Here is a 21,740-nt window from a genome sequence, read left to right as displayed (position 1 = left end):
GGAAAGTGTATGAACCCCATAGTAGTATGAAGCCTGTAGACATTCCATCTCAGCGCATGTTTGATGCTTATTGTCATCGCTATGTCCATGCTCAAGCAGACTATAGTCGTATCAAGAAATTCTTCAAGACAAACTTCCCAGACTATATTCGTGTTTTGGAAACAACACCACCACCCAAGGGCACCAAACGATCTTATTTTGATCTTAAAGTAGAATATCAGAATATGGTCAAGACAAACTACCTTAAACAAGCAGATGATCATGCACTCAAAGAAGCAGAAGACTTTTTAGTTGACTGCAGTAATAAGCGAAGACGCCTTAATTATATGTGGGCATCCATCAAGCAAAACATGGATCAACGTCACTATAAAATCCCAAAAAAGTTTTTATTCAATTAAAAAAAAACTCATTCTTTTTTAAAGGTGGTAAATCTTCTTCGTCATCACTGCGAGAGCGTTTCAAGTCTTCAGTTTCACTGTCACTTTGAAAGCTTTTTATGTCACTATTCTCTTCTTGTTCTAGTTCTTCATTTAGCCAATCTTCTATCTCTTCTTCAGTTTCACTATGGCGTTGTGTTGAAGGTGCCTCTTCATCTGAGTTTAGAATGGCATCCACTTCATCATCCTCCCAATCAAAATCCAATCCATCATCAAAATCAAGGGAAGCTTCTTCTGGATTCTCCACTTCAGACGTATTGGATCCTTCTCTTTTATGAGGGATTAAAAAAGGATCTTCCTCTTCTTTTCTCCAATGCCACATGGAATTCGTAAGCCATGTTGGATAGACAATCTTGATGTGCTGATAACGTATGGCTGTATTGAATTTATTGGTACCTGGCTATATATAGATAGATATGGAATTGGATGAGTTGAATGGTAATCAAGTATGACTTACAGCTGCTGCTACTAAATGGGTGGCTTTACCCGTTAAATCTTCAAAACATTGAGCACCAAATGAACAAGCCATTTTCCAGATGGAAGAGTCCTGTGGTTTTGTTTGAAGTGGAATGACACCTGAAAACACAAGATGGCAGTCTTGAAGGATCTTTGATTTCAGTCTACTCAAGATATCCGCCGTATTGGATCTTTTGTCCACTTGAGCATAGAAATCAGCATGGACATCCATCAGTACCTAGACATACAGTCAATCATCAACCATTCAATCAAACAGGATTACCTTTTTCACAATTGATAAGATATTGTCTGTATCGTTAGGATCAGGGATATAATTCGGCCTTGAGGGTGATTCTTGTCTATTTACAGGACTACTACCAGTAGCAGCCGAATGAACATCCTCAGCCACAATCACAGGTCGATTGCTGGGCGCATTAATATCTCCAATACCATAGAAAAATTCATAGGGCTTGACTTGTATCAGATTAGGCGAATAGTCCCATACATCAGCACGGTCGTCGAGAATGACGACTTTGGACCGATCATGAGGAAATAGGCGTTCCAGATATTTTTTAGTGGTGCTTTTGTCTTTGTTCTCATCACGCGTCAATATACGGTCCTGAAATAATCGGCCACTGGGATCAATCTCTTTTGCGACGGCATTGGCATAGGATCGTGTGCCCATGGTATAGACATGCATTTCGTAATACTGGCTCATGTCGTTTAAGAATGCATCTAATCCAGGTCTATCTTGAATCAACATGGCGTCTTTTATGAGGTGAATTACCTTAGTTTAATGGTATATTTGTTCATACTGCCATCCAATGAAAATGTACGTAAATCTTGTACGTGTGGATCGTTATTTGATTTCTGTTCATCGACCCAGTTAGCAATATTAGGTTCCCAAGTAGCATGTAACACTGTCTGATCGAGATCGACAATAAGAGACAGTTTCTTTTCTTTCAAAAGACGTTCTTCATCTTGTTTCTCTAGTCTTTCTGCTTCCTAGAGATAATAAGCAGATGGTCTCTATGAACAAAAAAAAAAAAAAAAAGGTACATACCACTAAACTGACTGTGATCCCTGTTGAGTTGTGTGTCATGTTGATATGATCTTTGGCACTAATAAAGTCAGTGTGTATCTATTGACCTAAACCCTTACTTGGTATTCACTGTCTGACCACAAATGGCACAGAGGCCTTCAAAGATCATTTCATGAAGACAACTCATTCCTTATTTATTGAAAAGAAAAAAAAAAAGAGTGAAAAAAAGATTTTTTTTTTTTTTTTTTTACAAGAATTGACGTCGATGCAAAAAGCTAATCAAATCATATTTCGTAGCTACACCTAAACACCATTTACGTTGAGCATCTGTAATCACAGCAAAAGAGTTCTTTTCAAAGAATTTGGCTAATAAAGACGTCAATCACTGAACAACGAAGCCTATACGCTACCTAAATCAGCTAAACTTGTATCAGGCGTAATAACTTGATAGGCACCACTGCTAGTCTTTTTGAATGAAAACATGGATCTCTCGACAGGATCTGTCAAGGCAGTGGTACCCTTTTCCAAATGATCTTCTAGGCTGGCCATAGACACATATCCTACTAATTTACGATGACGAATCACTGGTAATTGAGAGTATTCTCTTTGAAGCATTAAATCCAAAGCATGCGATACGGTCGTACTCGGTTCAATGGTCAAGGCAGCAGGTAGCTGTAGATCTTCTACGCTGGCTGCTCTGTATCTATCCTGAGCAAGGTATTCTAATTCACGCGTGATGGTGTCATCTGCCAATGCATGCTCAAACAGCCAATCATCCGACAAGAGAGTACTAGTGTAGTTTTTGGCTGAATCATTCAACACAATGACAGCGTGTGCTGTGTGATCTGTGATAGTGTCAGCATGACGTATGGCAGCAGCCATCACAGCGCCTGAAGAAGGACCACCCAAGATGCCTTGACGAATAAGGCGACGTGCCATCGAATACGCTTCTTGGTCTGATACTTTAATCCATGCATCGACCACAGAAGGATCAAGACTGGCAGGCATACTGGTGTTGCCTAAATCTTCTATTTTCCAATCCTGATGAACATCAGTATCCTATAGGCTTCCCTTCCCCCAATCTAGCTACTTACACAACGAACAGGATGACTTTGTTCTCCAAAGACAGAATCGACAGGTGCAACACCAATGACCTATGCAACGATCAATATTCCCTCCTTCTCTGATGGCTGTCTGTCTATCTAATTACCTTCACATCAGGTATTTTGGACTTCAAGTAACGCGCCAAACCTGTCACGGTAGCACCTGATTCAACACCTACAAAGACATGATCCAGTTCCCCATGAGTCTGTTGAAGGATTTCTTCTGCTAGATCATGATAGGCTGTCCAATCACGCAATTGAGACTGATCCTGTTAATAATCCTATGGTTTTTCATCTCACTTACTTCATCCAACACCATCGCATCTGGCAGTTGTTCAGCTAAACGAGCAGCGACTGAATGAGCACTTTCAGGTGCTTCAGGCCGAACTTCATTAGGTGAACGCAAGATTTCAACACCTAGCGCTTTCAATAATGCAATACGATCGTTGGAAGTACGTTCGGGCAAGATGGCAATGATACGATAGGCTTGTTGAGCCAAAGTGGCTAAAGAGATACCCAAGTTACCTGAAGTAGGTACAATCAATGTCTTGATGGGTTTATCAAACGTTTTCTTTTTCTCGATTTCTATTGCGATAAGTACCTCAACAATGATTGATTGTTACCTTGTAATAGATACTTGGCCAGTCTATCTTTACTACTGCCAGTCGGATTCGTGTATTCTAACTTGGCCAACAGATGGACTGTGTCGATGGTCATGAGTCATGCGTCCTCATCATGGTAGCTTACCCTTCTTATGAGGTGTAAGTTTGACTATAGGAGTCAACCCTACACCATCACGTATCGTGTTTGTCACGGGTGGAAGCATAACAAAATAAAATAAAATAAAATAAAACCAGCCAATCAGATGTAAATCATCATCAGGTTGAATCATGTGTTGACGTCTATTTAAATATTATGCGACCTCCTTTTTTTTTTTGTATTTTTTTTTCTTTTTTATTTATTTTCTCATCTTATTATTTTTACTGCGGTTATGCGTTCCAAGTTTAAAGACGAACATCCTTTTGGTAAGATGAATTATATATATGTATGAATGAACTGACCAAGTTCAAATAGAAAAGCGTAAGGCAGAAGCAGAGCGAATTCGACAGAAATACCCCGACCGTATTCCAGTGATTTGCGAAAAAGTGGAAAAGAGTGACATACCTACGATTGATAAAAAAAAGTATTTGGTTCCAGCAGACTTGACTGTAGGTCAATTTGTCTATGTGATTCGAAAGAGAATCAAGTTGAGTCCAGAAAAGGCTATCTTTATCTTTGTGAATGAAATCTTGCCTCCTACTGCTGGTAAGTCATCATGATGTGTACTTGTGTGTGTGTGTATTTATCTGTTCATAGCTCTGATGAGTGCTATCTATGAAGAACATAAAGACGAAGATGGTTTCTTGTATATAACGTAAGTCGTCTGTGGATTTTAAATCCCCCTCATAAACTCACATGATGATTAGATATTCTGGTGAAAATACGTTTGGTTTATATTAAATAAAGAAAGAAATTATAGTTTATAAATAATATTTTTATCTTGTTGATCTGTTAAATCCAAATAGACGTTGGATTTCTCAGCAGGAGGATTGGCTAAACGACGCTTATTTTCTTGTTTCATGACCCAATAGACACCTAAAAAGCAAACAATCACAAGCACATTGGTAATTGAGAACCCGACCATGGCCCCCACATAAGTAGGTGCTTGATCTTGATTCATCATCAATGGACCACAGAAATTACCTATGGTCATAGCCACCATATTGACACCATTGTAAAACACACGTTTTGTATAACCAGAGACATTGTTGGAGACCAGTGTCTGTAAAAGAGCACTGACGCCTGTCATGGCCCAAGTCAGATAGAAGCCCACAAGTTTAGGTGTGCCTGGTATACTGGCCATCAAGACACAGCCTAATAAAGACACCAGGGCTGCGCCAATCCCTGTAAATGTGTTCTGGCCTATTCTGTTGGCCATCAAGACAGCACCGATAGCAAACAATGCCGCAGCAACACCATTTGGTACTTGTAAGATAATGGCTGTTAATGACTAACTCAAGTCAGTTTATATATTTACATATACATGACTTACTGAAAACCCAAGTCCTTCCACAAGTAAAGTACTAAACGTGACAAGACCACCATTCTGAAGACAGTTGAGTGTGTTGGCAATAAAGATAAGCCAAAGACGAGGCTCTTTTAAGGCTTCCAAGATCTGTTCTCGCTTGATTGTCGTGTTTCTGACGACATTGTTATCACGGGCTCTGTCTTCAATCACTTGCTCCTCTGCCTTTGTCACTTTAAGGAGAGGATGATGTGGGTGATCAATCAAGCAGAAAAAGGTCAAGATACCAATCAAGACAGTGGCTATACCAAACACAATATAGCCCCTAATCATAGACTAGATGAATTTATAAGCATTCATACTGATTGCTTACCATCGCCATGCTCGGAAACCAGCAACATGGTCCATATGGGCTAAACCATAAGCAATCACCACACCAAAGACAGTCCCCATACCGGTACTGATACCGAGAAATCCCCAGCACCGAGACTGTTCAGAACGACGATAGAGTGTATTCATGGTGATATAGATACAAGGATACGTAACACCTTCAAAGAACCCAAGTAAGAACCGTAACCCAAGCAGTTGGGGAAACGTATGACAGACAGCGGTTAATCCCATCACAACACCCCATACAATTAATACAGAGCCAAGATAACGACCAATAGGCAGCCGTTGAATGCAATAATGATTAGGCACCTAAATATTCAAGTTAAGCCTTGGTGGATCTGTATTTGACTTACTTGACATAAAAGATAACCAAGGTAGAAGATCGATCCTAACCAACTGAATTGACTCCCTGAGAGACCAGCATCTTCCATAATACCCAATACAGCTGCCACACTTAATGCTGATTTATCACAAAACTAGAATGGACATCAGTGGATACTATTGTCTGTTGATTTTACCTGTATAAACACAATCAAGAAAACAAGAGGCAATAATCTGATATTCAGTTTTCTTAAATAGGCTTTTTCTTCTGGAGAATAAAGATCTTCATGAACAAAAGAGACTTTGTCTGATACCTCTTCTGATGAGATCTTCTCTAGTTCAATGTCTTTTTCCATAATATGATAATGAAAGCAAAAAAAAAAAACTAATCTTTCTTTTATATAAAACGATGGTTACACTACGCGGTTACTTTGTTCTGAATTTAAAACCCTTTTTTGCATATTTTAGAATTGATACAAATGAACAAAATTCCCATACATTTGATCCAATCAAACACAGGTATATAGATGCATGTCTCTAATTAAACACAGTGAATCCAGACGAGATGACCTGGAGATCCACTACTCCTTTTGCTGGTAACTGATGTATCTCACCATCCAGACAAAGTTCTGCTTTCTCTTTGACCCGCAACAAGACTTGTTTGGCCTTAAAGTATTCTACCTCAAGAGAATTCACATGCTGACCACCTTGAAAGGCATCCATACTAGCCTTGGTCAATGTATCTGCATCCACATCACGCAAGACAAGTACATCCATATCCTCTGTCAAGGCAGAAGCAAAAGGGGTGATCTTGAATCCCTTTTCCAACGAATGTTGTTTACTGACTAAGAAATAAGTAAACTTCTTTTCTTGCGTGAGCTTGATCTTGTCTTGCTCAGGCTGCCATTCACCCAAACAATACTGTTGAACATGATTAAGCACTAATTCACCTTCATACTGATACAGAAACTTGAGCAAGAACATAGCTACCCATGAAAACCGTTGATTGCCCATCAAGTATCGCAAATACCTTGCTTTACTAACCACTTGAGCATGAAAACCCCAACTCATCACCACCAATAGCTGAATGGGATCTGTATCATGCACAACATGGTCTTCCCAGTCCTGGTCTTGTGTAGCATGGCCGAGTTGGACACGCATATTATAACAGGGTGTGTGTTTGCCATGAATGATCTTGAGGACAGCATGTTCAATACTCTCGATACCAAGGCCCAGGGCAAATGCGTTCCCTGAACCAGCAGGAATCACACCCAGTCGAAAGGGTCCTTGGTACTGGTGGATGAGATCATGCAACGTACCATCACCTCCCATGCCAATCACGATTGCATCGGCATCCAACTGTGTTCTTTGTGCCTTGGAACACTTGTGGATCTGTTGAAACCCAGCAGTGCGTAACATAGGCAACACGATCTCAGCATAGTCTTGCTCAGCCCGTCGTTGACCGGCTGTAGGATTGACAATCACATGAATCTGGGTGTCTTGAAAAGTAGGTTGCTTAGGTAAAGCCTGTTGTTGAAGTTGTGTGACAAAATGAGCCGCAGCACCTTGATACTCGAGTGTACGACGTATCCATCGCTTTGGTGGAGGTCTAATTGTTGCTTGTTGTTGTGGTTCTTCTTGTTCAGTAGGAGTAGCGATAGAAATCAAAAGTGTATCTGATACAGATTGAATAGCATAGATATGATCAAAAGAAACAAGTTCTTTTGTTGTTGTATCTTTTATTTCAAGGTGATGCTTCACTAGGGTTAATTCAATAGCCTTGTTTTGTTTATTTTTAACAGTGATAGAGAGAGACATAAAGAAAGAAAGAAAGAAAGAAAGAAGAAAAAAAAAACTTTTTATTTTTATTTAAAAATAGTCATAAGAAGTACACAAAGAAGCATGACTTTTATTTGGTTTAGTCTATCTTGTTGTTGTTTAAGGACATACAACACTAACATTTGTGGATTCTGATAATAATTGACTAAAGAAGAAGTAGGCGTGTCAAGATAACAGCATAAAGACAAAAAGCGCACCACGCATGATGGTTTTCCAATCCTTATGTCTCTGTAATACACACCCACACATATAAAAAAAACAAGAGGTAAAGCAAAGAGAACAAAAGCACCTATGAAAAAGATATTCTTAAGTATGTCTTTAGGGGATGTTTTATTATACATGGAAGCTAAATAATAATATTCATAAGTCATTTATACATTACTTTTCTATTACCTTTAGGTGTTGATTGTCCAGAAAATAAAAAAAAAAAAAAAACTTTCATTTTCTGTACCTGTTTAAAAAAAGGGGAGAGGGGATTTATTTTATGCGTCTTGGTCATCATAATGTGTATAAATAAGAGCAGAAAAAGCTTGTAATTCTTTGATATATGCAAATGCCTAATCAACAGAGTCAATCAACAGAATCAATCAGGTTAGACTTACATTCAAGTATTCATTGCCTGCAATCACTAAATGCGCTTGTCTGCCAATGGTAGGCAATAGATTAGCCAATGAGACACGCTTCTCATCATTATCCATATGAGGCATCTCATCCTGTTGTGGTAATAAAGCAGACACAAAAGCATGTTGATCGAACACTTGAAACACTTCATCTAAACAGCTTTTAAGCACTTGATTAAAATCAGGACTATCGATAAAATCCTTGGTTTCATCAAGCAGTCTATCAAGAGACCCATCTTGCATGATTTCTTCTTTTTCAAACCCAGCACCTGTCATCAATTCAGCTTCTTGTTCTTTTGTCTCGGGTAACATCCAAGCACGATAACTGATGGGTTGACCATCTTCTCCATATTCAATGCGATGACGTATTTTGTCTAAAAGGGCAATGGCTTCTTGATAGTTGAGTGTACTCTTTAAAGGAATACTAGTAGAGACGATCAATCAACACTGTCATCATTCTCGTTTATTACCTTGAGACATGTTCTTCTACTGCTTCTTGTACATGAGCTGCTAATCCTTTCCATCCAGCATGAAGTAGCCACCAAGTTGCACTCAGAAACATACGCTCCACTTGAGGATGTATAAAACCAACATCCTCTTGTCCTTCTTGTTGTAATCGAATGGTGGGTTCATTTTTATTCAGAACAGACACAGACCAAATATAAGTTAATCGACCCAACAAGTTCAATTGGATATGTGTCAATAAAGTCAATAAAGTGACAGTATAGATACTTGTCAGACTACGTGTAAAACCTATGCTTGTTCAATAACAAATACTCTATGGGTTCTTCACTTACTCTTTATCTTGATCTCTTCCCAAAGTAAATGCTTTTCTTTTTTATCTAGAATACCAGCAGGAAGAGGATGATCTGCTTCTTCTAACTGAACAGACGTAGATAGACTACCAAGACTGGAGTCAAGTGGGGCTGTCTCCTCTATGGATTCTTTTGATGATTCAGCTATTTCTCTTTCCTTTCTTAATCTAGCTTCAATCTTTTCCAACTTGCGCGACTCTTGAAGTTTAGCCCAATCCTTCTCAATATTCATTGCATCCAATAACTGGTCACCCAATGTAGGCAACAGAGACAAGACAGTAAACACACAGTCATTTTGGTTTTGTTGAAAACGGCGTTTGAGACTACAGGATGAGTTATTATTATTATTATTATTATCACTTACTTTTCTTTAGCAAGTCTATCAGCAGCAGCTTTGTCTTGAAGATCTCTTATTTTACGAGTAGCATATTTACCAGCAAAATAGCTACCACTAGCAATAGCTGTTGTCACCAAAATCCCTTTACGATGTCTTTTTACGTAATCTTTGATGTAGGTAAGCATTGAGGACGGGTGAGAAAAGAAAAAAGAGAGAAAAGACTGAGGATTGATAAGCATCAATGTCTGAGATTGAAATCTATCAACGGTCACTGTTGTTGTTGTTGTTCTTGACACATCAACAAAGCGTTTTGTAGATCAAGGGGAGGGGGGGGCAGAGTCAAATCTGATACAGTTTAGACCTGAAACTTGCTTCATCCACCCCCTATTTTTGTGTCAACATATATATTTTTTTTTGACAGCCTATGTATATATATATATATATTTTCTGTAAGTGAAGACAAAAAAGGAGTTGTTTATCGTCTTCTTTATTTGATCTCATGTGTAAGAAAGGAATAAATATAAACTTTGTATTTTCAAAGACGATGGCTTGCATAGAAAAAAAAAAAAAGGAAAAAAAATTCGGGTTTCAAACGATAGCCCTATAAAAAGAAAGATTCTTTTTTATTTCTTTTTATTTATTTTATATTTGTATAATGGACATACCAAACAAGACACATAATAGTTCAAACGTACCTCGTATAAGAAATCTACACCCTTCTCAACTCTCACCTGAACACCCTTATGGTAGTATTCACCATGTCGATGAGCATATACCTATTGAACGTACAACAAGCACACTGTCTGAAAGAATTGGTGATTTTGTTGGGTCTTATTCTCGTACATCCATGATGTTTATGGCTGAGAATTTAGCTGTACCCAATGGCCCTGTTGTAAGTATTGTTCTATACGATTGTTGACTTATCCATATAAAAAGCATGATGAAGAAGAAGACAAATACTCTGCTATTTCATCAGGTTATATGTCAAGAATACCCTCCAAGACATCTGTGTCTCGTCTATCCCGTATTGAATCAGGTCCAGGTGGAAGCTCAAGCACAATGAATGAGCATGCTTCTCTATTGTTCTCTCATTTAGACAAAGTATTGTCTACTCGCAGTGTAGGTACAGTAGCCGAGGATTATCGATATGAACCCCATCCCCCTACCTCAAGCAAAAAATCCTCTTTTACACAGTCGATTTTTAATTCGATCAATATCTTGATTGGTATTGGTATTTTGGCTTTACCTTTGGGTTTCAAGGTAAAAAAAAAAAAAAAAAAAAAAAAAGAAAAAAAAGAGGGAAAACGTAAGAATGACTGGTTACTGATCTGTTGAAAGTGTGCTGGTTGGGTTGTAGGCTTGTCTGTATTTGTGTTTTGTTGTGGGTTAACCAATTATACTGCTAAGTTATTACAGCGATGCTTGGATATTGATCCTGAATCAAGAACGTATGGTGATATGGGTGCTTTGGCATTTGGCTTAAAAGGTAGAATTTGGGTCACTGCTTTGTTTATTACAGAATTGATCACAAGCAGGTAAAGTCATGATGACAACGTCAGAATTTTTTTTTTTTCTAAATGGTGATAGTGTGGCATTGGTTGTCTTACTTGGTGACGGCATTGATTCCCTCTTTCCTGGTTTTACGCTCAAAGAAGTACGTGTATTGTCTTTCTTTATCTTGACACCCATGTTGTTCCTGCCTGTTCGTCATTTATCGTACACAAGTCTATTGGGTATCATTAGTGCTTTTAGTATCATTACAGTTATGGTTATTGATGGTCTTAGCAAGAAAGATGCACCTGGTAGTTTGATCGAACCTGCTGTAAGTTCAGTCTCAATAAACAAGAAGGATATTGATCTTCATTGATAGGATACAGAGATGTGGCCATCCACTTGGAATTCGACTTGTTTATCGTTTGGCTTGATTATGGCGGGATTTGCTGGACATGCTGTATTCCCAACTGTGTATCGGGATATGGAAAACCCTAAACAATATCACAAGATGGTCAACTGGACTTATGTGGCTACCACCTTTGTCTATTTTGGTGTTGCTGCTTCTGGTTATTTAATGTTTGGATCTAACACCATGCAAGAGGTAAGCAACATCCAAGAGGATGTAGATTGACATTTATCCTACCCAAAGATCACGCAAAACATTGTGGCTATTCCTGAATACAATCAAACCTTGAATCGCCTTGCTGTGTGGCTGATTGCCATGAACCCGATTGCTAAATATGGGTTGACTGTCAACCCAGTCAACCTCAGTTGGCAGCTCTGGTTATTTAACGGTACTTGGCTTGAATCCTGGTGCGAAAAGGGAAGTTGGCGTGAACCTACCTTGACCGGCATTGGAAAGATCTGTGTGAGTGCGTTTATTGTGGTCTTGGCTTATATTATTCCCGGGTTTGATAAGATCATGTCTTTGTTGGGTGCTTTCTTTTCCTTTATGATTTCTGGTATTTTCCCTTTGGTGTGTAACCTACGCTTATTTGGTGACACCATGTCTTTTCAGACCAAACTCTTAAATTATGGTTTGATTTTCATTGCTTCTTCCATGGCTTTCACAGGTACATTATCAAGTTTTATTTAAATAAACACATTAAAGCTTGCTTTCGAGATCAGCCTTGGGCTTCTTGAAAAGGAATTTATAAAATGAACCACAGACATTTGAAATCGCGGAGAATTTGCTACCCAGATTAGGGGGTAAACCATAGACCAGGACACCCAAGATATTTTTCTTGTCTTGGTTGTAAGGAGGGTATCGACAGGCAACCACAGATTCAGACATTAAATCCTTGACCATGGTGGATCTGTAATGTGTGAAGGTCTCAAAGGACTTTTCACCATGGTAATTACCCATACCAGAGGGACCAACACCACCAAAAGGCAAAGAAAGTTCTTGAAGATGCATCAAGATATCATTGATAAGAACACCACCAGAAGAAGTACGGTCCAAAACTAGATAAACATCGTCAGTCTATGGACAGGAAGTCAAACACTTACTTTTGTTATAGTTGTATTTAGCACCAGCAAAGACATAGAGAGCCAAAGGTTGAGGTTTTGAGTTCACGATACGAATGGCTTCATCCATGTCTTCGACAGGCACAATGGGGAGAATAGGACCAAAAATCTCTTGTTTCATTAAGGGATGGTTGTAAGGATCCACAGGACTGACGACAGTGGGTGCAATAAAGAGATCATCACGATCTGTATCACCACCAATAACCACTGTACTGGGATCACAGGCATCTAACATACCCTTTAAGCGATCAAACTGACGTGTGCTGACAATACGACCATATGAATTTGATTTTTGAGGTGTAGTACCATAGAATTCAACCACTGTCTTTCGGAAAGCTTCCAAAAGTGGTTCTAATTTACTTTTAGCACAAAGGATGTAATCGGGTGCAACACAAGTCTAAAAAAAAAAAAGAGAAGTGAGTTTAAATAGAGATAAAGTCCATATGCTTACTTGGCCGTTATTAAAGTATTTGCCCCATAAAAGACGATGGGCCGTAATGTTCACATCAGCATCTTCAGTCACAAAAGCAGGACTAAAAAGACAGACTGAGTTAAAGCAAACCTAAGGTCAACTTACGATTTACCACCCAATTCAAGTGTGACAGGTGTCAAGTGTTTAGCAGCAGCTGTCATAACAATAGTACCTACTTCACCATTACCCGTATAAAAGATATGATCAAAGCGATTTTCTAACAAGAGATGAGTATGAAATCAATAAGAAGACAATTACCTAAAACGACAGTTGTTTCAGGTACACCGCCTGTGATCACATGATAGGCGCGGGGATCTAAATACTTGGGCAAGACTGTAGCCATAACTTCAGCCGTATGTTGAGAGACTTCAGAAGGCTATATCAAGGATTAAATTTAGTATTTATTGTTATGTAAATTCACCCCCTCCCGCACGTCTTACCTTGATGGCAATACAGTTACCAGCTGCAATAGCACCCACCACAGGCATCAGTAATAAGTTAACCTAATAAGAAAGATCATGAGTGACCTAGTGTTGCATTTATATAGCTTACAGGATAGTTCCATGCACCAATCACAAGAACAACACCTTTTGCTTCTTTTCTGATAAATGTCTTGTCAGCAGCATTCATCAAGAAACGCTTGTTGGTATAGGTAGGTTTAGCAAAACTATCCAAGTTCTTGATCATAAAAGCACACTCAGCAATAATAGAGGAAATTTCACCCACGTCACACTCCATTTCATGTTTACGCAGATCCTTCCAAAGAGCATCACACAGTGTCTTTTTCTGTTCTTCACAGAAACGACTCAAATTGGCTAATTGTTGCTTACGAAACTCGAGGTCCTTGGTTAAACCTGAACTAGAGTCAACATAATTTATTTTATGGTGTTTGTTTACCTGTGTCAAATTGATCGCGCAAGTTTTTAACAATAACAGGAATTTGTTCAACAGGAGTATAAGCAGACATGGTCAAGTTTATTTTTATTTCTGAAAAGAAAAGGGCTCTTTTTATTCTCTTTTTTTTGTGATCTAGGATGGATTTAGGCGGCGCATCATGTAAAATGAATCAAAAGATGATATATATATGTTGTAGGACACGACTTTACTGAATTGGGCAGTGGTTACATTTTCAATTGTTTGATTGTGTTGTATTTTGAAGCAAATACTGTCATGACAATACAAGAAAGTATATAGCCACTAAACTTGAAAAAGGCTGATCGAGAAAACTGTCTTTCTTCTTCGGGTGTTCGAAATGAAGAGTAGATCTTCCAAAGATTGGGTAATGCCATCTTGAGATGAGAACAAAAAAAAAAAAAAAATTAATTTTGACACTACAAAAAGGAAATTATTCGTATATAGTGAACACAAGTGATTTTCTAAATAATTGCACTATTGAGAAGACATGTGTAGCTACTCTATTTAGACTATCTTTAACCAGACTATGGGTAAAGTTAAAAGTCAACCTTGGAGTACAAACCAAGAGTAATTACACACACACACACACACACACACATATACACATCACTTGGCTGAATAAGCGGAAATAATTGAATTCCGATCACGGATAGCTTAGTTTTGTTTATTTTTTTTTTTCTTACTTCATTCAATATGTCACCTTCAAAAGCAAGTCTTATCTTCAATACAGTTGGACTTGTCTCCAACATTTATGCACTCAAAGGAATTCACTCAAATGAATTTGATAATCCTTATGCCCTTGGTTTTGGTGGACAATATCAGTATTTAACCATTCTTGGCTTAACTACAGCAACCATTGCATTTGGACTCAAAATCATGCGTTACTTTATTCCCAAGTTCTCTTCAAGTAAGTCTAATAAATACAGGCACCTATATACTAAATACAATACAAGCGATACATGAAGCTGTCACGAACATTGCTACACCTGTAAGACAACGCTTATTTTAGTATAGATTACTTATTTTTTTTTTTTTTTTTTTAGTTGGAAGGTGTAATCAGTGTCTTGTATTGGTCTATGATGCTACTTGACCCACACTTGTTGATTCCTGAAGATATACCTGGTATTCCTCTCTTTTTAGATTTCACTTTGCATTTGTTTCCTGCTGTCTTCTTATGGATTGATTTCTTGGCGTTTGATGTTGAGTTTAAACGATCCAATCGTCATGTAGGTGTTATTTATGGATTTGCTGCATTCTATTATGTATGGTCTTGGTATTGTCAATCTGTGAATGGATACTGGCCTTATCCCTTCTTGGGTAGTTTTACTTTAGGTATGCGCACCGCTTTCTTTGTGGGTGCTGGTATACTTGCCTGGGGCATGTATGAGTTTGGTGCCATAGTACATCAAAAGATGCATGCTGTTCATCTTAATAAAAAACAAGACTAAAAACTGTTATTTGCATAATTTCGATTTAGATCTCCGATGTATATAAGAAAGAGAACTCATGTTTGACGTCACAAAAAAATTTTATTGTCATCGGTTAAGCAGCGATTGCTGGGTTTTCATCCAGCGGATGTTGTGTGGGGAGGGGGTGTTTTTTTCTTTTTATTACCTTCACCCCCCTCTTCTCTTACAATGAACTCTATGCGTTCTCTTGTTCGTCAAGCTGCAGTTGCACGCAACGTCTTTGCCAAGCGTACCTTGTACACTTCTCCTGTTGCTCGCTCTGATGCTATTTTTGTCGTAAGAGAAAGAGATACACAATGAAGCATATACTAACACTTTTGATCAGCACCGTGACACACCTGAAAACAACCCCAACATTCCTTTTGAATTTGATGCTGAGAACAAGAAGCGCATTAGCGAAATTTTGAAAAAGTACCCTGAACAGTACAAAAAGGCTGCCATCATGCCTCTTTTAGATCTTGGTCAAAGACAACATGGCTTCACTTCTATCTCTGTTATGAACGAAGTTGCTCGTCTCTTGGAAGTGCCTCCTATGCGTGTTTATGAAGTAGCTACTTTCTACACCATGTACAACCGTCAACCAGTAGGCAAACATTTCCTTCAACTCTGCACAACAACTCCTTGTCAATTGGGTGGTTGTGGCTCTACAAAGATCTTGGATACCATCAAGGAAAATCTCGGTATTGAGGTTGGTGAGACTACCAAGGATGGCAAATTCACTTTGGTCGAAGTTGAATGTGCTGGTGCATGTGTGAATGCTCCTGTCATGGCTGTGAATGATGATTACTACGTAAGTATCTTTTTTATTTGAATGATCAATGATTGATGATTTCTATAGGAAGACTTGACACCAGAAACAACTGTCAAACTTTTGGAAAACTTGAAGGCCGGTAAGCCTGTCACACCTGGTCCTCAAAGTGGTCGTCATACTTGTGAATATGCTCCTGGTGTCTATACTTCATTGAATTCTGAACCTTATGGTCCTGGTTTCAAAGTTCGTGATGATTTGTAAAAGCATAGAAACAAAAGGATTAAAGAAAATGTATATATAATACATGCGTGTGTCTCTTTTTTTTTTGTAGTGTTTTATTAAAGAAAAAAAAAAGGAAAAGGTATATTTACAAATCATATTATACTTTTTTTTCTTTTTTTAATAAGGAGAAACATGCCATGGTGATTTTTTGGATTCCAACTTGACTCTAAAGACACGTCTTTTGTTGGCTTTTTGTTTACGTTTGAATTCTTCATAACTTGTAATGGCCCAAATGCTATCATCGCTGACATTAGCACTGAAGGTAGGAGGAGATAAATTGCCACGCATGGATCGTCGGGGCTTTTCAGACGATTGAACTGTCCATGCACGAGGATTGTCTGATTCAACCGTAGGTTCAATAAGTTGAACTCTTCTCTTTTCTGTAGGCTTCTTAGTTTCAGGCGTCACCAATACCTTCTTGGCACTGATTTCTTCTTTGACAGGCACAAGAGGTGGTGATGATGTGACTTGAATAGGCGATTCTTGTTGATAAAAGAGCATATAGGCCTTTTGCGATAACACTTGCTTGATCGAGACAGGCGTCACATCTTCATCGTCCATGAGGTACCATTGACCATTCGGTGCTTTGACATAAGCAATGTAGTGCCCAGAATCACATCCATGACCAAAATGAACAAGGACGGCATATAATCTATAGTTGGCTTCCTTGACCTTTTTTTCTTGGCTAACATAAGGTGCCATATTGAGCGCTTGAGGAAATTGAACATCTGTATTGATCTTGCGCATATAGCCACGTTGAAGATCAAAAGCAAAACGCTTTAAATGGATCGTGAGCATCATGGGAAGTTCATCAATGGTCATTTGTTTGCCTGCTTTGACCATTTGCTTACAACTATAGATGATGAGCTTGATGTCAATGCCATGGTAAGACTTACGCATCACATTTATATCGGTTGCTAGGATCATCATTGCCAATCACATCGATTTTAGTAAAGTTGTCAAGTGCTGATTCGATCGAATTGGCCTTGTTGCCAAGATCGACACTGAGATCAAGACAGGCTTCGTAATTGTTGGAAGTGGCTTTACAGCTGTAACACTTGACTTGAGATCGAAGTTTACCACCAAAGATTTGGTAGATCAGAGCTGTCTCTTCCACTTTGGGTGGTAACTTTCTATAAAATTCATGTCAATAAGAGTGGCTTAGCATGAACAAAGATGTTACCCTAATCCCTGAATGGACGCTTTTTGAAAAGCAGACAATAAAAACATGTAAAGTTCATGAGCGTCTTCTTGTCTTCCGAGACGCAATGTTTTTGAAATAGCTTATATGGAACATTAGCAACAAAAATTGATAAGAACAATAGTTTACCTCTTAAATTGCTCGTAAAGTAACGAGGAAGAATAGCAGCTCCTTTAGCATAACTCTTGTCGTCCTTTAAACAACGCACAGCGTGCTTTTCCATCGAGCACAAGGCACAAAATCCTTCGATGTGGCAGACAGGACCATGTTCTTGCTTCAGCAAATGTTGTGCCAAAGGAGGCGTATAGGTCAAGCAGGCCAAGACCGAATTTAAAAAACAAGTGTTTTGGCCATTGACAAGGCCAGGACCGATTTTTCGGTTGAATTTCCAGGCACTTGATAATTTTGACTTTTCAAACAATGGGCCTTTGATGCTGTGGTTGATAGGTTCGGGCTTCTTTGGTTTGTTGACTTTGTGGTTAGGAGCATTGTTTTTAAATTTGCCTTGGCGACGTTGTTTAAAGTTTTGTTTAGCCATAAAATATGGATATGTCTAGGCTTAAAGACAAAGTTACGCCTATATTGGAAAGAAAAAAAAAAGAGAAAAAAAAAAAAGAAGTTTGAAAAAAGTCACAAAAAAAGGGCAGATCAAATGTTTTAAAGGACCGATGTCCACTGGTATTTATTTAGACAGAACCAACAATCTCATCTGCCTTTTGTAAAGCTTCAATCATCTTTTTGCACTCCTTTCTTCTTTGTTGAGTGAATTCGGATTCTTGTAACAAATCATTCAAGACCTCAGCTTTGTACAACTCGGACAACAGTTCTCTTTGAAGTTCTTCTTTGGCATGACTTACTAAGTTGAGCATGATGGCTTTAGGAACCATATCAATCATCGTGCGCTTAACAATATTGAAATAAGATAGTATCAAGAGCTTGATGACTTCAGTCTCCATGTATTCACGCTCAGAGAGTGCACCCATGGCTTTTAATGTAGCAGGAGGCTATGATGTTGATTTCAATAGACTGTATAACATATTTTTACTTACGGCTTCCATTAAGGCGTCGGATGCCTTTTTTTGCTTCTTTGGTCCAGAAAAGAAACTGCCGAAGAAAGAGCCGCTACTATCACTATCCACATTAGAACTTGAATGATGATTTGATTGAAGAGCTTGTTGTTGTTGTTGTTGTTGTTGTTGCTGCTGCTGTTGTTGTTGTTGTTTACTGTTGAGTGTACTATGGGCTTTATCGGAAATTTGGTTGGGTTGGTTCTTGACTTGTAACCGTTCATTCACAATAGCGATTGCCTGATGACCGCTCAAGAAATCAGGATGAGCCGTATTGATATAACAAGCTTCCATACTAACATCATAAGTTACCTATTCACAAAAAAAAAAAAAAGAAAAAAGAAAAGCACTTACGAGACAAGGTCAGTGACAAGTTTGCTGGTAGGCGTCAATGCTTTCTTAAAAAATGACAAAACTACCTGATAAAATCGTTCTTTAAGAGCAGGAAAGCGCTTAAAGAATTGCTTGTTTAGCAATTGACTTAGAATACGGACCAATTCATCATAGACCATGTTAATACACTTGATACTGGGTTCTTCAAGGCGCTTGATTTGCTTCTTAATAATTACTTCAAAAGCAGTCGTGGCTACAAACAAAGCAGGCGAAGAACCAGATGAATTGTAAAGAATGGTACGAATATCTATATCTTTGATCTGATCTAAAGGATCTACACTCTTGACACCATTTGAGTATAGCTCATGAAACACAAAACTAATACGAGCACCACCCGACAATTCAAAACTGGTCAAATCATTTGAATTGCCGTCAATGATCGTTCTGAACTCTGTACAAAACTCGGTAATGATGTTGAGCACAAGGTTAGCTTGGCCTGAAGAGGAGCCATCGTTTAAAGGATCGCCTAATTGCAGTAGTTCTTGTTGGTATTTTGTTAAAGCAGATTGGATTTTAGCCTTGATTTCAGGAAGTGTATTGCGAATATGGTGCATTAAAATCTACCATCATTTAGATGAATGTCATTCAAATTTCTTTGCTTACCATATTCAGTTTACGGGCCAAGAAAGGTGTACCACAATATTGAGCCTTACTTCTATAAGAAGCATGGTTTTCAAAGAATTCTCGTTCAGCACTTAAAGCTTTCGAAATGGATTTCTTTGTCTCGACATCTCTTTGACCACGATTGACCACAGGCACATAACCCAATCTTAAGGGAATAACTCGACCTGCCAAGATATCAATCACATCGGTCCCTTGATCCATCAAATCCACCTTGGTCAATACACCAATGGTACGCAATCCCTCAGGATCCACTTCACGTGCCAATTGAAGACCGTCCGAGTTTGCCAAGTCAGTATTAGCAGCAGTCACTGCCAAGATGATCGCATTTGGCTTGGTCACATACTTGAGGATCATGTCGCGGATTTGCTTCTCAATGTCCTTGGGCTGATCACCCACAGGCACTTTGGTCAAACCAGGCAAATCAATCAATGTGAGTGTGAGTACATGAGGTGAAAAGATGCGTAGATTGATAGGCTGAGGTGAAATGCCAACATTTTTGCCTGTTTTGAGTTCGGTATCCTTGATGATTTCCTCTCGAATCTTGTTGAAGTTATAGAATTTTTGGCCTGGCAAGTGAAGGAATTCACCCCATTCGTCAGGGTTCTCTTGTGCATCTGAGGATGGTACATCACTTTCTTCCTTTTTAGTACCCGATGAGGTAGGAGCCCGATTAATAAGTTGAAGAATCTAAATGATATCAGACGATAGTGATCTAGGCTGTACTACTTACTAAAGGTCGACGCGTCACAATACCAGTACCTCTTGGTAAAAAGTCTCTACCTACAATGTTTTCCAAGACTGAACTTTTACCACTGGATTGGGAACCAATAACGGTAATTTGAGGCAAGTCAACTGGGTTATGAACACCTACTGTTGCAAAAGCGTCTTGTAGCTTGTTGACTATTTCACTCGATAAGTGAACTTGTACAAAAATCTATTACCTGTTTTAATAAGTTGAGAATCCATATAGAAAAGAAAAAGAAAAAAAAGGGGGGGGAGGAAGAAAAAGAAGATATGCTTCATTTATGCTTTGCGTGTTACTTTAATTTGAGTATCCGATCATGCCGTCATCTCTTTGATAACAATAAACATGATACAACTTTGTTTACAAAGATAGTTTAGAAATAACCTCGTTTAGACGCATACATATCATAAGGATCACCATAGGGACTGTAAGGGTCCATCATACCACGCTGATAACCTGTAGAAGCATAGGGCGTAGCACCGTTGCCATAGTAATAGTTTGGTTGATCATAGTTACCATAATAACCATGATTGACACCACTATAACTGGGCATAAATCCTGGCTGTTGGCCACCGTACATCATCATCATTTGCTGCTGTTGTTGTTGTTGTTGTTGTTGTTGTTGTTGTTGTTGCTGTAAATAAGGATGCATCATCATTTGCTGTTGTTGTTGTAACATGTTATTTCCTGGCATCATCATATTGTTTCCCAGTGTTAATCCACCATTCATCATGTACTGTTGATACATTGGGTTCATCTGTTGAGTATAAGGCCCATTTCCAGGTGTAACAAGACCAGGCGTCATAGCACCGTTGGCTATTTGAGGGTTCATCATCATCATAGCCATCAATAATGCTTGCTGTTGTTGATGTGGAGGTAATTGTTGAAGTTGCTGTTGTTGCTGTGAAAGCAAATGATAAGGTTGAGCATTCATCATGTCATCCATCATCATGTTGGGTTGAGCCATCATGATATTTGGCATAGTGTTAGTCATCATTGGAGGCATCATTGGCATCATAGCTCCATATCGACTCATGGCCATTGGATCCATGACTGTTCGATATCCAGCAGCTTCTCGAATCTTACGCTTCACCATATCAAATATACCTCCTTGAGGTTCGGGATATCCGTACAATCCTGCTGCTTGTTGTTGTGGTTGCTGTGTTGGTGGTGGTGGTTGGGTATTAGCTTGATTTGGTATTGATGGTGAAGGTTGTCCTGTGGGCACTGAATTGGGCGGTGGTTGAGCCATAAGTTATCTATTTCACAAGCACAAAAAAAAGAGAGAGAAAGAAAAAGATTTTAACGCGCAAGTCTTTGTTGTGATTTCCTTTTACAAGTATCATGTGTTGTTACACATATTGAACAAAAGGCC

At 38.7% G+C, this 21,740-nt stretch overlaps 13 protein-coding genes across 13 annotated transcripts; 4 read left to right on the top strand and 9 right to left on the bottom strand.

Moving 5' to 3' along the window:
- Positions 1-16: 16 nt before the first annotated feature.
- B0P05DRAFT_202525 (HAD-like domain-containing protein) lies at positions 17-2,228 on the bottom strand. Its single transcript, XM_051573206.1, has 6 exons — positions 2,055-2,228; positions 1,957-2,014; positions 1,681-1,898; positions 1,177-1,639; positions 895-1,131; positions 17-837 (listed from the first exon to the last, which is right to left on the bottom strand). Exons 1-6 carry the CDS (start codon positions 2,120-2,122, stop codon positions 391-393), a joined length of 1,491 nt encoding a protein of 496 aa, XP_051432353.1. The 5' UTR covers positions 2,123-2,228; the 3' UTR covers positions 17-390.
- On the bottom strand, positions 2,183-3,864 carry B0P05DRAFT_589634 (tryptophan synthase beta subunit-like PLP-dependent enzyme; the record flags this gene model as incomplete). Its single annotated transcript, XM_051582750.1, has 7 exons — positions 2,183-2,301; positions 2,346-2,976; positions 3,030-3,089; positions 3,146-3,301; positions 3,343-3,623; positions 3,662-3,739; positions 3,786-3,864. 7 exons carry the CDS (start codon positions 3,862-3,864, stop codon positions 2,183-2,185), a joined length of 1,404 nt encoding a protein of 467 aa, XP_051432352.1.
- Positions 3,865-3,981: 117 nt separating this feature from the next.
- Positions 3,982-4,546, top strand: B0P05DRAFT_552556 (microtubial binding protein). The gene is made up of 4 exons (XM_051579488.1): positions 3,982-4,063; positions 4,113-4,343; positions 4,395-4,452; positions 4,505-4,546. Exons 1-4 carry the CDS (start codon positions 4,030-4,032, stop codon positions 4,536-4,538), a joined length of 357 nt encoding a protein of 118 aa, XP_051432351.1. The 5' UTR covers positions 3,982-4,029; the 3' UTR covers positions 4,539-4,546.
- B0P05DRAFT_552553 (major facilitator superfamily domain-containing protein) lies at positions 4,547-6,199 on the bottom strand. The gene is made up of 5 exons (XM_051579487.1): positions 6,012-6,199; positions 5,847-5,969; positions 5,477-5,802; positions 5,131-5,428; positions 4,547-5,088 (listed from the first exon to the last, which is right to left on the bottom strand). Exons 1-5 carry the CDS (start codon positions 6,168-6,170, stop codon positions 4,552-4,554), a joined length of 1,443 nt encoding a protein of 480 aa, XP_051432350.1. The 5' UTR covers positions 6,171-6,199; the 3' UTR covers positions 4,547-4,551.
- B0P05DRAFT_552551 (ATP-NAD kinase-like domain-containing protein) lies at positions 6,200-7,700 on the bottom strand. The gene has a single exon (XM_051579486.1). The coding sequence runs from the start codon at positions 7,630-7,632 to the stop codon at positions 6,352-6,354; it is 1,281 nt and encodes a 426-aa protein (XP_051432349.1). The 5' UTR covers positions 7,633-7,700; the 3' UTR covers positions 6,200-6,351.
- A 435-nt stretch (positions 7,701-8,135) lies between these two features.
- Positions 8,136-9,610, bottom strand: B0P05DRAFT_589630 (Peroxin-3; the record flags this gene model as incomplete). The annotated part of the gene is made up of 5 exons (XM_051582749.1): positions 8,136-8,210; positions 8,256-8,697; positions 8,744-9,026; positions 9,071-9,411; positions 9,453-9,610. The coding sequence occupies 5 exons, from the start codon at positions 9,608-9,610 to the stop codon at positions 8,136-8,138; spliced, it is 1,299 nt and encodes a 432-aa protein (XP_051432348.1).
- Positions 9,611-10,000: 390 nt separating this feature from the next.
- B0P05DRAFT_552544 (transmembrane amino acid transporter protein-domain-containing protein) lies at positions 10,001-12,051 on the top strand. The gene is made up of 6 exons (XM_051579485.1): positions 10,001-10,317; positions 10,362-10,685; positions 10,764-10,960; positions 11,013-11,247; positions 11,296-11,520; positions 11,569-12,051. The coding sequence occupies exons 1-6, from the start codon at positions 10,081-10,083 to the stop codon at positions 12,013-12,015; spliced, it is 1,665 nt and encodes a 554-aa protein (XP_051432347.1). The 5' UTR covers positions 10,001-10,080; the 3' UTR covers positions 12,016-12,051.
- On the bottom strand, positions 11,900-14,049 carry B0P05DRAFT_202277 (Aldehyde/histidinol dehydrogenase). The gene is made up of 8 exons (XM_051573205.1): positions 13,816-14,049; positions 13,471-13,772; positions 13,359-13,421; positions 13,177-13,294; positions 13,024-13,135; positions 12,898-12,979; positions 12,429-12,843; positions 11,900-12,383 (listed from the first exon to the last, which is right to left on the bottom strand). Exons 1-8 carry the CDS (start codon positions 13,883-13,885, stop codon positions 12,025-12,027), a joined length of 1,521 nt encoding a protein of 506 aa, XP_051432346.1. The 5' UTR covers positions 13,886-14,049; the 3' UTR covers positions 11,900-12,024.
- A 306-nt stretch (positions 14,050-14,355) lies between these two features.
- B0P05DRAFT_552536 (FAR-17a/AIG1-like protein) lies at positions 14,356-15,287 on the top strand. Its single transcript, XM_051579484.1, has 3 exons — positions 14,356-14,740; positions 14,787-14,821; positions 14,877-15,287. Exons 1-3 carry the CDS (start codon positions 14,527-14,529, stop codon positions 15,279-15,281), a joined length of 654 nt encoding a protein of 217 aa, XP_051432345.1. The 5' UTR covers positions 14,356-14,526; the 3' UTR covers positions 15,282-15,287.
- An 82-nt stretch (positions 15,288-15,369) lies between these two features.
- B0P05DRAFT_202252 (thioredoxin-like [2Fe-2S] ferredoxin-domain-containing protein) lies at positions 15,370-16,383 on the top strand. Its single transcript, XM_051573204.1, has 3 exons — positions 15,370-15,575; positions 15,628-16,092; positions 16,141-16,383. Exons 1-3 carry the CDS (start codon positions 15,471-15,473, stop codon positions 16,312-16,314), a joined length of 744 nt encoding a protein of 247 aa, XP_051432344.1. The 5' UTR covers positions 15,370-15,470; the 3' UTR covers positions 16,315-16,383.
- On the bottom strand, positions 16,371-18,136 carry B0P05DRAFT_552533 (uncharacterized protein). The gene is made up of 4 exons (XM_051579483.1): positions 17,666-18,136; positions 17,519-17,618; positions 17,232-17,468; positions 16,371-17,188 (listed from the first exon to the last, which is right to left on the bottom strand). Exons 1-4 carry the CDS (start codon positions 18,072-18,074, stop codon positions 16,453-16,455), a joined length of 1,482 nt encoding a protein of 493 aa, XP_051432343.1. The 5' UTR covers positions 18,075-18,136; the 3' UTR covers positions 16,371-16,452.
- An 86-nt stretch (positions 18,137-18,222) lies between these two features.
- Positions 18,223-20,586, bottom strand: B0P05DRAFT_580732 (Dynamin central region-domain-containing protein; the record flags this gene model as incomplete). Its single annotated transcript, XM_051582039.1, has 6 exons — positions 18,223-18,540; positions 18,586-18,898; positions 18,958-19,556; positions 19,600-20,307; positions 20,351-20,520; positions 20,562-20,586. 6 exons carry the CDS (start codon positions 20,584-20,586, stop codon positions 18,223-18,225), a joined length of 2,133 nt encoding a protein of 710 aa, XP_051432342.1.
- Positions 20,285-21,681, bottom strand: B0P05DRAFT_202187 (uncharacterized protein). The gene is made up of 4 exons (XM_051573203.1): positions 20,562-21,681; positions 20,492-20,520; positions 20,351-20,432; positions 20,285-20,307 (listed from the first exon to the last, which is right to left on the bottom strand). Exon 1 carries the CDS (start codon positions 21,615-21,617, stop codon positions 20,739-20,741), a length of 879 nt encoding a protein of 292 aa, XP_051432341.1. The 5' UTR covers positions 21,618-21,681; the 3' UTR covers positions 20,285-20,307; positions 20,351-20,432; positions 20,492-20,520; positions 20,562-20,738.
- Positions 21,682-21,740: the final 59 nt, after the last annotated feature.

This window comes from Gilbertella persicaria, assembly GCF_025201335.1.
Source record: "Gilbertella persicaria strain CBS 190.32 chromosome Unknown B0P05scaffold_36, whole genome shotgun sequence".
NCBI classification, from domain to species: domain Eukaryota; kingdom Fungi; phylum Mucoromycota; class Mucoromycetes; order Mucorales; family Choanephoraceae; genus Gilbertella; species Gilbertella persicaria.
This window is presented reverse-complemented; position numbering and strand designations above follow the sequence as displayed.